Source organism: Fragaria vesca, linkage group LG6 (assembly GCF_000184155.1).
Source record: "Fragaria vesca subsp. vesca linkage group LG6, FraVesHawaii_1.0, whole genome shotgun sequence".
Classification (NCBI taxonomy): Eukaryota; Viridiplantae; Streptophyta; class Magnoliopsida; order Rosales; family Rosaceae; genus Fragaria; species Fragaria vesca.
This window is the reverse complement of record NC_020496.1, coordinates 17139643-17157321: the sequence shown is the minus strand read 5'-3', so window position 1 is coordinate 17157321 and position 17679 is coordinate 17139643. Positions and strand designations below refer to the sequence as shown.

At 37.4% G+C, this 17679-nt stretch overlaps 2 protein-coding genes across 2 annotated transcripts; both read right to left on the bottom strand.

Annotated features, from left to right (window-relative positions):
- Window positions 1–4069: 4069 nt before the first annotated feature.
- LOC101314877 (putative UPF0481 protein At3g02645-like) lies at window positions 4070–5743 on the bottom strand. The gene has a single exon (XM_004305442.1). It carries the CDS (start codon window positions 5741–5743, stop codon window positions 4070–4072), a length of 1674 nt encoding a protein of 557 aa, XP_004305490.1.
- A 1934-nt stretch (window positions 5744–7677) lies between these two features.
- On the bottom strand, window positions 7678–9758 carry LOC101314591 (cytochrome P450 89A2-like). Its single transcript, XM_004305441.1, has 2 exons — window positions 8958–9758; window positions 7678–8550 (listed from the first exon to the last, which is right to left on the bottom strand). The coding sequence occupies exons 1-2, from the start codon at window positions 9756–9758 to the stop codon at window positions 7795–7797; spliced, it is 1557 nt and encodes a 518-aa protein (XP_004305489.1). The 3' UTR covers window positions 7678–7794.
- Window positions 9759–17679: the final 7921 nt, after the last annotated feature.

The following is a 17679-nucleotide window of genomic DNA, read 5'->3' as shown; positions in this document are numbered from 1 at the left end:
CATAATTCGTCGGCTAAACCTTATAAAAAAATTTAAAAAATAACTATAGCCGACGAAATATGCCATAATTCGTCGGCTAAACCTTATAAAAAAATTTAAAATACTATAGCTGACGAATAAACCTTTAAATATCGTCGGCTAAACCTTTAAATATCGTCGGCTAAAGTTGCTAGGTTTTTGAAAAAAAAACTGCAGAAACTTTCGGCCACCTCCAATCACCACCAAAATTTGACAGAATCTTCCTCTCAACATTTCGAACAACTTTCTAAAAGAAGTCGAAGCCCAATTCTAAGCCTAAACAGGTCAATTGAATCAAAATATAAAAATCCCAAATTTTAAACCCTAAAAACTTCAAATCTTCGATTCTCCTCACACACACCGAATCGAGCTACCAAATTCTAGGGGAATGTAGTACTAATCAAACTCAACTTATCCATATATAGAACTCACCAAATGGTGACCTGAGGAAGGAGAAATTCGATCAACACTGAATCCGAATCGGCGGAGTTTTGGAGCTCGATTTATCTCTCACGGCGGTGCCACTCGATGCACCACCTATCCAGCAATGAAAAAGAGACGACAGCGAAGCTTTTGGGACAAGTGTGGCGGTCTCCAGTGGCTTGACGGCGGAGCTAGGCAGAGAAGAAAATCTGGCAGGCGAAATAGACTTCTTACCATCCACCTTCGGTAAAACTCCTATATAAAGAACTTTAGCCGACAAAATTCTTTATTTTCGTCGGCTAAACTCTTTTGAAAATTTTGGTTGACCGCCAAAAAATTTTGGATGAAAATTTTGAAAATTTTTCGACTTTAGCAAACGACTTTTCATATATTTTCGTCGGCTAAAGTCCTATGAAAATTTTCCTCCAAATTTGGTTTACCGCCCAAAAATTTTTGACCTTAGCCGACGACTTTTTTAATATCTCGTCGGCTAAAGTCTATAAATTCCCGAAAACGCTCATATCTCCTTCTATATTACGTAGTTTGGTCAAACCTTCCACACGAAAAACTTTCACGTAGATGAGACGCAACCGCCTATATAAAAATTTTGAGACATTTGCCTTCCGACGATACGGCTCCCCATAGGGAATAATAACGGTAAATAGGGTTGACCGCTATTATTGGCACCGAGACTTTACCCGATTTACGTGATTTTTGAACCATAGCCGTATTTCACCATTCTGAACACATCTTATTTCACAAGATTTTTGATAATTTTGCTTCCTATATAGAGTTGGTTCACAAAGTTGTATAACCTACTAAACAAGTTATACAACATTAGTAGACACGTTGTGATTCCGATGACTAAAATTTACAAACCAAAATTCGACCTTCAGATATGATCATTATGATGAAAGATGTCTATGGTAAAAAATTCAACTGGATCCGACAACGTTAAGGACTCGATCGAAACGGGTAACCCTAATCCATCATCACTTATCACACGAAAACGCTCATATCTCCCTCTATATTACGTGGTTTGGTCAAACCTTCCACACAAAAAACTCTCACGTAGATGAGACGCAACTGCCCATATAAAAATTTTGAGACATTTACCTTCCGACGATAGGGCTCCCCATAGGGAATAATAACGGTAAATAGTAGACATGTTGTGATTCCGATGACTAAAATTTACAAACCAAAATTCGACCGTCAGATGTGATCATTATGACGAAAGATGTCTATGGTAAAAAATTCAACTGGATTCGACAACGTTAAGGGCTCGATTGAAACGGTCAACTTTAATCGGAAATAAGAAAACTGCATTTTGAAGCCCTAAACGGACTCGGATGCCCAAAAAGGCCCATATATCATGACATTAGCGATGAGTTTGACTCGTAGGGCAGTTACGCTTCCGGAAAGGTATCACAATAGTCAATCGGACACCAAAAACCAAATCTGCAGCATAGTGAATAATAAGGGTAAATTGCATTGACCGCAACTATCGGCACTGAGACTTTACCAGAATACCATGATTTTTCAAATGTAGACGTATTTCACCATTCTGGTCATATCTTATTTCACGACTTTTTTGCGTTTGAAGGTTCTACGTATAGTTTTTTTTTCCCCAGATGAGTTGTTGTCTAGATCTGCAAATATAAGACACTTTAGCCGACGAAATTATATTTTTCGTCGGCTAAACTTTTAAAAATTTCGTCAGCTAAAGTTCACAGACTATAGCCGACGAAAAAAATTATTCAGACGACGAAATTTTAATTTCGTCGGCTAAAGTTAACCATAGCCGACGAAAATTTTTAATTAGTCGACGAAGGGAAATTTCGTCGGCTAAAGTCCACTTTATTAGCCGACGAAAAAATAATTTGTCGGGCTGGTTTTTTTATTTTCGTCGGGTAAAGTCTTTCTTTTGGTAGTGGCTGGCCCTAGCCCTTTTCAATTAGGGTAGGGCAAGGGTTAAGCAAATGAAACCCGGCCCTACCCTATGACCCTACCTTATTATGCCCTTTAGGGCCAAGCTCGACCTTATTCCGGCCATAAAAGCCCACCCTTTAGTTAGACCCTAATAATTACTTCTTTTCTATTGTTTTTAATATGTTTTTATTTTTTATACAATACAACTAATCTTGTAAGTTTTATTTTTTTAATTTGTATTTTTCTTTGTTAAATAATGATTTATTTTTGGTGATTTAGAAAGATAGTTAATAAAATATATGAATATAACTACTTAGATCAATAATTCTAGATGTATTAAGTTAAATATAATGTATATGTATGTTAAATATGACTAAAAATAGGGTCTTGTATCATATATATCCCTTGAGGTAATATTTGAGGAAAAAAATTAAAACTCATGAATTTATTTCGTTAAACAAAATAACGTCATATTCGGTCCTTTCGGCCCTATTTAGCCGTATTCAAAGGGTCGGCCCTACCCGGCCCTATTAGCCCTAGCGAAATGGGCTTTAAGGGCAGGCAAAGACTTGCATATTTGAGTCCCGGTCCGACCCTAAATATTGTTGACCAAGTCAAAGCCCTAGTTGACCAAGTCAAAGCCCTACCCGACCCTACCCTAAGCCCTAAAATTTAGGGTAGGGCCGGCTATGAGGCCTATACGAACATACACAATTAGGGTCATCATGTTAATTAATGTGTCAAAAATGATCTGACAGCTGGTTATTCTTAGCTTCTTATGCATTATTTTTGTTCTGTGTGATGGTGAAGCCTTTTATCAATTGCAAATCCATTTCACTTGCGATTAATCAAATCAAGGGTACACATGTGTACCAGCACCGAGTATCAATCTCAAAGTTTTTAATCCTCTACTTGCACCAAATTCTCAGTATAATCCAAAGCAGCCTTGGCTAGATCATATGAAATATCTCATGTATATCTGCACCACATGGATTATATATATATTCTTCACAAAATAAATGTATTATACATAAATGATTATATGCATTATACGTATCTAAGTAGTGGACAGAATATATGAGGTGGCCATGCCCTTATCACCTTAACTTCTCCATTAGTTTCCTTGGATTGCAATGAGCTTAAACTTGAGGTGATTAATCTTATAATATGCATCATAAGCGAACAGCATAGTTGTGTGTGTTTGATCTGATACTTTAACTATGCATTGCATCATAGTACCTGGTTATTTCAACTATGCAATGATGGATCATAGTGACTGGTTATGTTAACTGAAGTGTTCCCTATCTGACGATCGACCATGCACTAAGCCACTTGAAGGGATTCAATTCAGCAGATTGTTGATAAGTTCTAACAGAGAAACACTAGTACTTTTTTTTTTCTTTTTTTTTTTTTGGTTTCGAAAAATAAGATGGCACAAAGTCGATCAATCACAGACCACACAATACATTAACCCATAATCAAGTTTTTGATGCCCTTCGTCATCATTACAATCACTAACTTCACAGCAGAAAAAGGAAAAGAGAGAAAAAAAGATAAGAAAGAAAGAATCAAACAATAAAAATGTAAGAGAAAGCAAACCATACTACGTACCCTCAAGCTTTTCGATTCCCCAGCGCACAACCAAAGAGGTGGTCAGTGAGCAGGATGACAACTAAATTATAGAGGCTAATCAAAATCACTAAGTAGTGGTGCTGATATTAAATATGCGACTGCAGGTGTATACTGAGCAAAATGCTTGCAATGTCATCAAGAGCAGGAGCAAAATGGCAGCGAGCAAGGCCAGAATTGGCCAGGAACCAAACACATAAGTCTTCATAAACCTCCTCAACTTCACCTTCCATCTGCCATTGTAGTACTTGTTGGCATCTTCGATGGCCTTATCCATGAAGGGAACTTTAGTCAATCTAATGGACTTGCTCATGCCATTGTACAGGTTTGCCACTTCTTCATCACTCTTCAAACGGTTCAAGATGATACCTTTCTCTCTTAGCAACTTGGCGTCTTCCTCGGTGTCTATGATCCCATTCATCAGCTCGGTGTAGCGAGTAAAAACCAATGGCCCTGATGCAGTTGATGCTTCGTAGGCCACCAAGTTTCTCAGGATCACCTCTGTGTTTCCATCTAAGCTAGTACTCGGGAGGTAAAACGAGCAAGTTTTCGCATCAAAAGAGATGCTCGAAACGCTGCTTACGGGCAAGAACTTGACACCGGATTTTGCAAGATCAGAGACGGATGGGACGGTGATCTCCTCGATCAACGGCGGTTTACTAATGCCATTGCTCGACTTTTCATCTTCAGGTTTCACTGCTTCTTTGTCTTCGGAGGAAAATAAGGACTGAAGAGGTTGTTTCAAAATTGCAAATCCTGGAAGGTTGGAGAGGATAGTCCAAGGCAGTTTGAATATCACTTTTACAGGTCCAGATATTAGAATCTTTTTCAGAAGACGTATTGGGCCTTTGTTCAGCTTGGATAGCAGCTTCCATACCTCATCTAGAAATTGTTTGACATAATTCGAGTTAGCTGATGATTTTTCCTTGTGTGGTGTGCCCTTGCTATCTTCTTCTTCTGTGATTTCCGACGGTCCAGCTTCTAACTTGGGGGTGACCAACTGGTACAGAAAGTCCAGCAAGTGACAACAACTAGAGACTTGGATCTTTGGCAAGTCCTCATCCTTCATCTTGAAAGGGGAGAGCTCTTTGCACAATCCCATCAACATAGAAAGAAGCATATCGTCGGCGCATTCCAACGTGGGAAACTGAAATTCCAACACTTTTCTCAACACAAACAACGGGATTTGATTCTCAAGCATCACAAAGTCCCTAAGGATTGTATGATGCGCTGACTTCCTTCCGGCATAATCAACCAAATGCGCCATCCTTGAAGAAACTCTCGTCAAAGTCTTCCCTTCTTGAACCGCATAGACTTGAAGGATCTCCAGGAAAAACGAAGCATCAATGGCCATCATCCACCCCAAAGTCTCGCCATTAAACTCCAAGTACTTGTGGTAACAAGCACGAATCCTCGGCTCGAACCTCGTCAACTGGTCAACAAGGTGTTGGAACTTGAGGGTTTGGAGCTGCTTCTGGGTTCTTTTGGCCGCAGCCACTTTGTACCTCTCCATCTCATAGAGCTCCGGCCGCCAATAATGGTAAGGACCGATCGCAACCAGTTGAGGGGTATACGATTCAGGGTCAGTAGCCAGGAGGGTTTTGGGGACGTTGAAAATGGAGACAGGGATTTCATTCTCATCCTCGAGCTCTGCCTCTAGGGTTTTTCGGATTTGAATCACCCATTGAAGCTCATTGAAGTTGGAGCTGGATTTGGAAGAGAAGGTTGGTTGGAGAGAAGACATGTTTAGGCTGTTGCTCTAAGCTTGGTGATGAACAACGGATGATGAGCGCTGTGGTGTGAGGACGTTTAACTGAGCAAATTAAGAGTCCATAAATACTGTGATTAATGACTTTAATGGAGTGCAATACCTATTAAACTATTGGGAATGCGTTTTCCTCATGGCTTAATTTTTTTGCTTTTGTGAAAACTGTATTTCACGTGGCTCATTACCCACTCCCACATTTGTTTAACATCAAATACCAATAAGTGTTGTTGGTGATGAGAATGCATGTGTTTTGTGCAACAAGGATGGAGTCATGATCAACTGTTGGATGAAAGCTCCATGCTACAATTTCTTCTTCATGCGTTAATTTGGGTCAACCTCAACATGAGTCAAGTTCAAAAACGACAGTTATAAGAACCTGCCTAATTACTTTGGGGGCCATTTACTTCATTTTTAAGCTAGGTTGCTGAATTTTCTGGTTATGATTACAAATTAATAACAACAAAGACGACTTTTCTACTTTATTGTTAAAGGTTTAATATATCTCATTTATTATATCATATATGGCTACTAATCAATCCTTTTGGAGTTGAGACATTAATTGTATCAAATGTGATCAACGTTCGTCTAAAGTTTGAAAAGTCTCAAAACTTTAATTCATAAGATGACAATGAAGTCATTGTTGTTCTACTTGTTCATAAGTTCATATCATAATATACCGTATGTGTACATTACTTCTTTCTAAGAAATTTAAGTGCAAGCTGGAATCTTTTAGCAAACTTAACTTGTTTTGAAGACGAAAAGTTATGCCTGATCTGCTGTTTTGGGCCTGCTTATTCTTGGGCCCGAAATTTAGACCCTGGTGGTTTTTGTATTTTAGAGAAATTTATCCGAATGGTATACGAGCTTTTATTTCTGATATATTTTGGTATATCAAGTTTTGAAAATATCAGAACGGTATCTCATGTTTTCATCCCGTTGATCTAAGATTTGTATATATAGCCATTAAGATGATCAATTTACCCTTAAGTCCTTTTTTTCTTAGTTTTTTTTTATTTGTTTTCATATTCCATAAATATTAGAAGATGTTTTGGAATTTGATGATTTGGGTTGACCTTTATAAACTTGAAGAAGGCTGAAGATGGGAAACATAGAGAAGTCTTGTTGTTTCTGCTGACACTCAAAGATCTTGTTGTTGCCGTTGACATTCAAGGATGATTGAGATGAAGAACTAATTATTAACAAGGAGAAAGTGATGATGAATTTTTCTCTATGTTACTAAAAATATAAAAAGCCAAAAAAAGAAAATTGGAATATGAAAACAAAGAAGAAAAACTAAGAAAAAAAAGGGAGAATTTAAGGGTAAATTGGTCATCTTTTTTTTGGTCTGAGGGTAAATTAGTCATCTTAATAGCTATAAATATCAATCTTAGGTCGGGATAGAAACATGAAATACCAATATGATATTTTTAAAACTTGATATACCAAAGTTTATAAAAAACAAAAGTTCGTATACCATTTAGACGAATTCATCTGTATTTTAAATGGGATCTGGGTCGTTTCAAGTTCAGGTTTGGTTTCAATTGTTATGGGAAATTCCCCATGGCGTACAATGAGTTTGGAAAGCAGCCATATTTAAAACTGTTTGAAGTGTACTAATAACAGGTATATCACCAAAAAATATGCAGTGTACTAATAACAGGGCCATTCCAATCCATCGACTGCTGCTAAAACTTTCTTATTTGATGTTGTATACTCAGGCTACCTGAGAGGTTTCTGTCTTTATAGTTGTTTGTTTCGTATAAATAAAGGGATCAGATGTGAAATCCACACACTCTAAATTGTAATCTACACACTAACTTTCTATTTTTAGTCATTATTTTCATAAGAAGACAAAAGTTAAGTCACTAAAGACAATATTTAAGTTACCACAAATAGAAAATGGGAGTGTAGATTACAATTTAAGGAGTATAGATTTCACTTCCCTAAATAAAACATGTATAATTAAAGGCTTGTTGATAATATGAACCGATATGATTTATTACACACAAATGACCGATAATTTATGTTTACTTGTTCAACCTTGGAGATATATGGGCCTGTAATGGATTCTTCATCACCCAGGTAGCCTCTTGCTTCTCTGTCAAATCAACACCAACTCCATCCACAGCATCCCACTCGTACTTCCAAACCAAATTTGCCACCAAATACTCCAAAAGAAGCATGGACAAACCCCACCCAGGACATATCCTCCTCCCTGCCCCGAAAGGTATCATTTTAATCTCTTTACTCCCTGTTATATCACACTGTACATTATCTCCATCACTCATAAACCTCTCAGGCTTAAACTTCGAGGCCTCGTCCCAAACACTTGGGTCCCTGGCCATTTCAGCAACCATGAAATTCACAGTACAGTTCTTTGGTAGCATATATCGTCCATCCAAAACAATATCCTCTGTAACCGAGTGTGGAAGCACAAAGTGTCCTGGTGGGTGAAGCCTTAGAGCCTCCATCACCACCGCTTTCAAATAGTGCATCTTCTGAAGATCCTCCTCTTTCACCTCTTCGCTTCCAACCCCCACAAGCTCTTTAATCTCTTCAACAAGCCTTTTCTGAACATGAGGGTATTTCACTATATTCGCCATCGTCCACTGCAATGAAACTGACATGGTGTCTGTGCCAGAGTTCACAACCTCCGAGCATTGATCCAGTAGTTCTCCATCATTGAAGTCTCTGTTCTCGTGGAGGTCTTTTAAATCCAGCAATGTATCAACATAAGGTACCATGGAGTCATCGTTTTCCTTATCTACTCTTTCTTGTTTAACCTATAATCAAGCAGGAAATGACAGTCGACTTAGAGTCAAAATAGATGTCTTTATGTTTAGTTGAAATCATATGAAGTTATGAACCATTGACACAAGTGGAAATGACAAATATATAAAAACAAAAACAAAACAAATAAGTGAAATAACAATTTGCCTACTTGTGATTAAATTTTCATTTTTACTACTTTTTAAAGTTTGAACTTTTGCGCAAAATCACTCTTTTTTAATTTTATAGAGCATGTATACAAAATAGAAAAAGTCTCGATTAAATGAAACGGAGCTCGATTAATGGTTAACCTACAAATTGACAGTTCGGGAACTAGAGTGGTCAATTTCATATATTACACCTGTAACTGAAGAAGTGAAGAAAAAAAAAAGGAAAAATTATCAGAAATTTTCACCATCACCTTCTTTCGTGCTTGTATGAAAGGGAACAAGAGGTGCTTTTGTTGTTTTCGAATTTCGTAGAACTCATTCCAACCCTTACGGAATAAAATCTTGTTCAACCATCTCGGTCCCAAGTTTAGGGTTTGGAAACCTCTTACCATACCAAAGACAAAGCGACGCTGAACATGGATAATTTCTTTCATCTTCGCCTCATCCTCCACCTTCACACCAAAAGCCATATACACGAACAAAGAAGTGATGGAGATCTGGAAGTGTTCTAAAACTTCGACGACCGGTCCGTTCGACGATACAGACCGGTCCAGACGGTTGGTGAGTGTATCTAAAGCCCATTTCCGGGAAGAGGTGTAGGAGTTGATCCGAGAAGGGTTTAGAACCTCGGACATGAGGTTTCGGCGGAGGAGACGCCATGTTGGGCCGTAGCCGCTGCTGTGGATGACTCGGTTGTTGTTAGTGATGAGCTTGGTGATGCGCTTGGGAGGAGGGCGGTCCGAAGTGACGGCACCTTTTTGGACTAAGACTTGGTGGGTCAGTGAGCGGTCGTTGATGAAAATGGCGGGGTGAGAGCTGAAAGGGATTGGGAGTGAGACGACAGGGCCATGCTTCGCGTAGAGGTCAGCAAGTATGGGTTCGATTCCGGAGGAGAGTCTGTAGAGCCATATGAAGTTTCCGATTATGGGAATCGAGATGGGTCCCGGCGGTAGAACAGCGCCGACGAGTTTGGTGGAGGGTTTAGAGGGAAGCAGAAGGGATTTGAACAGGAAAGTGATGAAGAGGGAGAGGATAAAGATGAGGAACCACATCATTTGCATGGTGGTGGTGGTGGTGGTGCTGTGAAACAAGTGCCCGGGGTGGTGTATATATATATATGATGCTAGAAACTATAAAAGAGAACACAGGTGCCATTTCCATTCGGCAGAGTTAATAATGTAGAAACTATATATAAAGAGAACAGAGGGAACAGATGCCATTTTCATTCGGCAAATCATCATGATTTAATCATATAGTTTGTCATCATTAGCTAGTGTTTTATACAATACTCAGACAAAAAGTAAACGGTAATTGAATAACATCTGATAGCTAGCTTCAAATTTGCAATTATATTAAGTGTTTTCTGTTCAAAATAATGAAGAAATGATGTCAAGGAAGTATGAACGAAAACAAACACAGTTGAAAAAACGCAAAAAGATAATTGGTGTTGTAAATATTATAATATATGTGGATGTCCTTGTAAATACTTATTAGTTATGTCCTTAAGATGTAAAACATACTCCTATATAAAAGAGCCTAATGAGAATGAAAGAGACACTTCTTCCTCCTCCTACATTTTGTTCTTCTCTTTTCTCTCTATCTCATTCTTAGTTTATAACACGTTATCAGCACGATTTTGCTCATTCGTTCCATAAACTCTATGACGATCTATGAGATGTTGGTGCAACTTTTGTTGTTTATTATCTATATTCACGATTTTCTATGTTTACAATTGCTTATATTAGTGAGCCTGAAGTTTTGCTAATAATTCTCAAATATGAACTTTTTGAGATTATGAACCTGAAGTTCAAATATTACAGTAGACTTGCAATTCTAATTGTTTGCATAAATCTGAAATTTTGTGCATGTACATATGATCCATTGTTCACAAAATTCGAACCTGAATTTTCGATATTGATATTTCTTTCATATGAACATGAAGTTCTAAACTACATAATTAGATCCATGATGATCGATGTGGTCTTGAAAAAGAGACTGAAAGACATGTATCTAACGGTGAAAGATCCGCTTGAGTTTTGGCAAACATTAGTTGATCGGTTACTAAGAGCACGATATGAATGGACGCATTTGCGCCTTCTAATATGGATCATGATATGGCTATAGTTATGGTTTAACCATTTTTGACCCATTGACGCATGCCCTAACATTTAATGGCAATTTACAAAGTCCTCTTTGAATGGCAATAAGACCAAAATTAATCATATTAATCAGTCTTTTAGGAAATCTGAGCCATGAGTGGATGTCACTGCACCCAAGTTAACGAGAAATTTTTCAGTGCTACGGGAGGACCACGTGGCAGTCTGACGTGGTCCTACTTTCCAATCAAATTTAGACATGTAGATTTTCTTCACGAAAAATTATTTCAGCTATTTTGTCGAAGACCATTTTAGGTTTTCTGTTGTTTTTTTAATACTAAACCCTAAGCCCTAAACCCCAAACCCTAAACCCTAAACCCTATACCCTAAACCCTATACCCTAAACCCTAAACCCTATACCCTAACCCTAAACTTTTAACCCTATACCCTAGACCCTAGTTTGAACTTGCTAAATACCCATGAATGTCATTTCACAAAAAATAGAAAATATTTGTTTATATTTTAGTTGTAAAAAATCCACATGTCCAAATTTGATTGGAATGTAGGACCACGTCAGACTGTCACGTGGTTCTCCCGTAGCATTTAAAAATTTCTCCAAGTTAACAATGTTTTTGTGGCTAAATTGAAATGTTAAAGACATGATCAATGGGGGAGTTCTTAACACCGATTAATATTAAGCCTATCATAATGGTATTCTGGACACCGAGTTATTGTAATTGATATGAGTGTCTTAATTTAAGGTTATTATACAAGTGAATATGGTTACTTTACTCCCCAATATGTGCACACAAATATCTTCAGGTCATAATTTGGCAATCAAAGGCCATTGTTCACAATTATGTGCATCATTTACGAGCATTTATATTTACCAAATTTCATCTATTAATAACATGGAAATTCATCGGTTTCTTTATACGGTTTTGCTCATTAACAGCCCAAAACATCATCATTCTTAGGTTTTGAATTGTATGTATATTAATTACATTTTATTGGTTTCATTACATAACCTGGATGGATGTTTCCATAATAAGGTAGTAGTTTTGGAGTTTTATGACCATTGATAACCTCTATTTATTGTTTTATCAATTCAGGTCTAGTAATTGTTTTTTTACAGCCTAGCTATTTGTTGTGGTATTAGTTTTTCATGAAACTTATTGCTTCCATAATATCAGATTTATTGAAGGGACTAAGGTATGTATTTTTCCATTTCATTATTTGAATTTAATCTATTCATTTCACGACATACTTCGTTTTATGAATTACAGTGAACTCGATAATCGAAACCTAAAGCCTCTTTATCCAACTATAGAGGGCATGAAGTTCCTCACAAGTAATATGATAAGTGGGGAGATGAAGTGTATCATGGTAACACCATGAACATAAAGAAAGGACATAAGAGGTGTTCCCCCGTGACCATGTTTTCTCGGTCCTTTGTACGCTGAGACTTCCTCGCCTTATACTTGAATGAACAGATTAGAGGTTCATATAGAAAATGGCACATAAATTGTTATCTTTCCTCTACCGGGCATCTTTTGTGATGTTGTCTAGATACTTGAATGGAAAGATTAGAGGTTCATATAGAAAAGGGCACATAAATTGTTATCTTTCCTCTACCGGGCATCTTTTGTGATGTTGTCTAGAGTATCTAACTATTGGCAAGATGTTTTTGCCAGAAATCTGACTACCGGCAATTTTTTTCTCGATTACTCATCTTGTTAAAAGATAGTCCTTATGCATGTTTATGAGAATCGGAGGAAACACTTAGCTATTTAAGCTCTGTTTGTACCCATTGCAAATACACTCATTGTGCAGGTCATGAGAATATATGAAATCTGAGAACATGAAGTTCTAACATTATAAATTTGAACTTGAAGATTCGATTACACATATGATTGATGGCTTCGGAATAGCACATAATATCCTCTCTTTACAAGAAGTGGCTTCAATATGGTTCTAGAATATGTATTGAGATCCCACATCGCCCGAAGGAGGGGAGGAGATGTGTTGCAAACATACCTCCCCATAGTGAGACTAATTTTAGGTTGGCAACTCAAGCACAAAATTGTAGAACGAGCGAGATCCAAAGCGGACAATATGTCGCTATGTCGCCTATTACGTGTGTTAAATTCTACAATATAGTGAGACACATAATGTCATAAACCAGAAGTTCATTAAACCAAATTAATTATTTTGGCATGACTAGTTACATCATATTTTACCTACAGTGTTGCTTGAAATCAGTAACAACTTTTGATGCCTGCTAGCTAACGTTACTCATAGCAAATTGTTTATTTGCTACATATTTTTTTGTTGGTTTGTAATTTTAATGAGACACTTCTCTTGTTATGAAAAGGAGAAAGATTGTTCCTGAAGAACAACATGAATTGTTGTGGAATATTTACCTATTGTCTCATTTTGAGCTTGAGGAATATCACAGCTAATGACTTAATAAAAATATGACAAAATTATATGCTAGCGGAAGAAAATTTACTTGGGTAAAATCTCTAAGACCAACCATATTAACAAAAATAACATTGCCCCCGTTTGATTTGTGGGAAGAATGAGTATCTAAGTGACATGGTTCTCCTGACGAGAAATATCATTAAAAATGTCTGAGTTCCTAATATGGCGGATACAATATTACACATACAAAGGTTAAAAGTACATCATCAAAGGATGATATCTTGGTGATACAATTATACATCAATATGGTTGATACTCATGAATTTAATATATTTGACCTTAACCTTGGTTTGAGTTCGCCACCAGTCAATGGACATCTTCACTTGAAATGAAGTGATATACATTTAACGCATTTTTATGCATGGTCATAATAAGACAGTGTTCCCGCCGTTAGGGGGAGAGAAAAGACTACTGTCATTTGAATAACGGCGTGAATTTGGAGTGGAATGTATCCACCAGGTCTAAAGTTTTAAGCTCCTGAAAATGGAAGATTATACATGTCCTATAATGTTTTATGGTATTATGAATATAGATCCACATTCGCTAAATATAATTCATTTATGAGAAATGTTTGTCGTAGAAGTGACAATATGTGCCCCCAGAAGTGGCATGAGTACCCAATATTAATAACCTCATAGTAGCTAATGCATGCATATAAGAATGTGTGGGATCTATGAATGATGATCATCGATGAAAATTTATATATGGTAGCTACCAAAGACCATTAAGGACTGTATGATGCAATACCACGTTACATTATGAATGTCAATAAAGCATATTATTGGCCAAATTGGATAGAGGCAATTCCAATTAAACTGAATATATGAAACGTGATGAGATACTTAGACCTTTAACCCTACATGATACAAAAAGGTATTAATCACAGTGAAAATAAATCACTATATCTACAAGACACATGGGGATTACAAATATCTTTCCTTATACGTGACAATTTTCTGTAAGTACAGTGTTAGATATAGTTATTGACAAGAGACTTACGGTAGTTGTCATCGTATATTATAAGGATATTAAAAGACTTTGCTAAAAGCAAAACCCCAAAAGTACAGCGTCATTATAAGCGTATCGCTTATCAAATCTTTAAAGGATCTAAGTACATGAATGATTCGAACGTAAATCGATCCATGAATACTTGAGAGAGTCTGAATATGAGATTCCTTATCGCCTAAGGGAAATGACGTAATGTGCCTTGTACATGCAAACACAACTCTCATTATTGAGACTTGTCTTGGGTTGGAACCCAAGAAGAAAGCCATGAGGGGGAGGCCCAAAGGCGAGCATATCTAGTTATGCTGGGATGTTAAACTAAAGTTAACTCATGCAATCGATAGTCTAAAGCTAGCTCATATATATTTATTTTGTTATAGTTAACGTGATCAAAATTGCCTCCATGAGTATTATGATTGGACTACAAAACCGAATTCGGATTATGTTGCTACATATTCTAACTTTCGCGAAGTTATGAATTGCTTAAAGCTCTTGAAGAGCATATACGAGATGTATCAATAAACGAAAATATTGATATGAGTGGCTAGATATGCCATGCTGATCTTCCAATGGTTTGAACCATACATAATAATGTGTTAATTAATTAGCTTCTACTACTTAGTTATTACATAGTGTATGAATTTGAACATGTGAGGTTGTTTCTAACATTAGTAATGAGGTAAGACCTATTAAAATGTATAGCTCTGTTGGTATTGTCTTCACTTTGCAGGTATGAAAATCTTGTGATGAGCCCTTTTATGCAAAACGAACAATATCTCACTTCAGTGATAGACAAATTAAACCGCTATTTATTGTACATGAAGCTTGCAACAATCAGGAGCAGAATCTCATCAGGGGGAGCATCCAGAATTATGCTACCTAGGACATATTGCGCGTTGCACTCTTTTTCTCCTTCGACCAGGGTTGTTTTTTCCCACATGGTTTTTATTACCTGGCAAAGTTTTTAACGAGACAACACTAAGCACGTCCAACATCAGATTATTAATGGACATCCAAGGGGGAGTGTTGTAAATATTATAATATATGTGGATGTCCTTGTAAATACTTATTTGTTATGTCCTTAAGATGTAAATCATACTCCTATATAAAAGAGCCTAATGAGAATGAAATGGACACTTCTTCCTCCTACATTTTGTTCTTCTCTTTTCTCTCTATCTCATTCTTAGTTTATAACAATTGGAATTAACTAATTAACATGGATAAAGACATTGATGCCGATATATCGATGCAATCAATAATTTTTAAGATTCTAACAATTCAGCTCCCTTGAAGCACGTCGGAGATAATCTAGTAGAAACTATCAAAATATTGTACAATTGTAACCGACCGAAGAAAAATTAGTAAAAGTTATAAATGGTCCATGTGGTTTGAGGTCATAGTTATGTTTGTTTTCGTGGTTTAAAAATGTTTAATGTTGGTCATCATGTTTTATATGTCGATTAATTTTAGTCTAATTATAACATTCCGTCTAACACCATTAGTAATATCACGTGCTCGTCACGGGTTAATTTTGTCTTTTAAATTTAAACCTTAGTTACCCATAACTTGTTAATCACTTCACATTTCCTCAATCGATCACTATAGTCTATCGCAGGAAACCTTTTGAAGCATAAATTATTGTACTTAGACTAGGTGATTCAAACCCCGAAGCCAATAGAAAACCCATTCGCTCTGCTAGGGTTTTATTATCGTCGACTAGCCGTCTTCGTTCTTCTTAGCCATGTCTGATCCCAAATCTTCTCTCGTTTCACTCTCTGCTCTTTCTGATGCGGCTCATGTCAACTTTGGCCCGGCTAGAGCGATTGCTCTTTAGGCTTTCCACTTCTTTATGGTGGGGCGCCTTCTCACTCGACACCCTAACTCGCTGGTCTTATGGGAACGATGCCATCCATCTGAAGGCAACGTTTAGGTCTACAGATTTGCTCAGAAGGAGACTGTTTCGTGTTTCAATTTGACAGGCAGGTGAATTGAAACAAGGTTCTTTATGGGGGGCCTTGGTTTTATCAGAATGTGATGCTGGTGCTAGTGCCGTATGATGGAATTTCAGCAGTGGTGAATCCTCCTCTCAACTCCATCAAAACATGGGTCTCAATTTTAGGGTTACCTACTTTGCTGCGGAACAGGAATTCCCTTCAGATGATCGGCCTAACTATTGGTAAGGTTTATCTTTTTGATAATTTGGCTTTGAGTCAAAACGAGGAAAAGTAGAAAATTTGTGTGTCTATGGATATTAGGCAGCGTTATAGATTTTATCGTGATTATTCCTTTGATTCTGTGAAAGTTGATGTTGAGATCATCTATTAGAAAATACAAGGTATGTGCAAGGCTTGTGGTTTATTTGAACATGCTGTCGAGGGTTGTGACAAACTATTTGTGTGGGAGAAGGAGGCTTTGCATGGTCTCCCTGTGGTTGCGATGGAAGGGTTGTCACTAGTGCAACAGAAGGCGCCTGGTAGCTTTCTGTGCAGCGAGGCTGCTATGAGAGCAAAAAAGCATAAGGAGGAAGCTGTGAAATTGACTGCTAAAGTGAAGACTTTAGTACCTGTGCAACTGCTGGAAAAACATTTGGTGGTGAATGATAATCTGCCTGTTAGGGTTCTTAAAGCTTGTAAGGGCAGGTGGTTTTGTTGTTCCTCCGCTGGTTGAGCAACAACAATCTGCAAAACGGGGACGTAAGCGGTTGACAGAGCGGCCTCTTTTTCAACCGGGGAAGAAGATGTTGGAGGTATCCAAGGTCCTCAGTCCAGAAGTTGTAGATTTGAATTTGAGTCTCCTTCAAGAGTTGGGTCGTCTTTTGGTGACGCCCCCAAAGAAGAAGGGTGGACGAACAAAAGGCTCCTTAAACAAGCCTAAAGATGATCCACCTCGTCTTGTTTTAAAGGGTAGGAAGAGGCTGCTTAAGCTTATTAAAGAAGATGATATACTTGAGGAGGTAATTCCCTTTACTGATTCTTCTTTTGCTGCTCCTGAAGCTATGGAGGTGGTTGGAAAGGAGGTAGTTGTACCTTCAAAGAAGAAGCTCTCGACGAAAGTTGTTGCAGTGGAGCAGGAAAGTAAGGTAGTAGAAGTGGACCATCCCATTTCTACTATCAACCCGGCTTGATTTTGATTGGGAGATCGACATGAAGATAAGAACTTTAATGTTACAGTTTATTACGCTTCGGAGTTTTAAATTTTCTTGTTTTTGGTTTTATCTTCATAGAAGGTGGATGTACTTGGAATGAGTGTTTTTGGTATGTTTTGTGTGAGGAGCGTACTAGGACAGTTGCTCTGCATAATGGCTTTTTCTGACGGCCTTTTGGACAGATTATTATTGTACTGTTTGCTGAGCTTCATTAATGAATGACCTCTCTTTCAAAAAAAAAAA

What these genes read in the sequence shown, in the direction of transcription:
- LOC101314877 (XM_004305442.1), bottom strand. Translation starts at nt 5,743, where the DNA reads ATGTCTTCTCTCCAACCAACCTTCTCTTCCAAATCCAGCTCCAACTTC.
- LOC101314591 (XM_004305441.1), bottom strand. Translation starts at nt 9,758, where the DNA reads ATGTGGTTCCTCATCTTTATCCTCTCCCTCTTCATCACTTTCCTGTTC. An exon ending in TCATACAAGCACGAAAGAAG is followed by an intron (nt 8,551 to 8,957) that starts GTGATGGTGAAA and finishes GCTTGATTATAG; the next exon opens with GTTAAACAAGAAAGAGTAGA.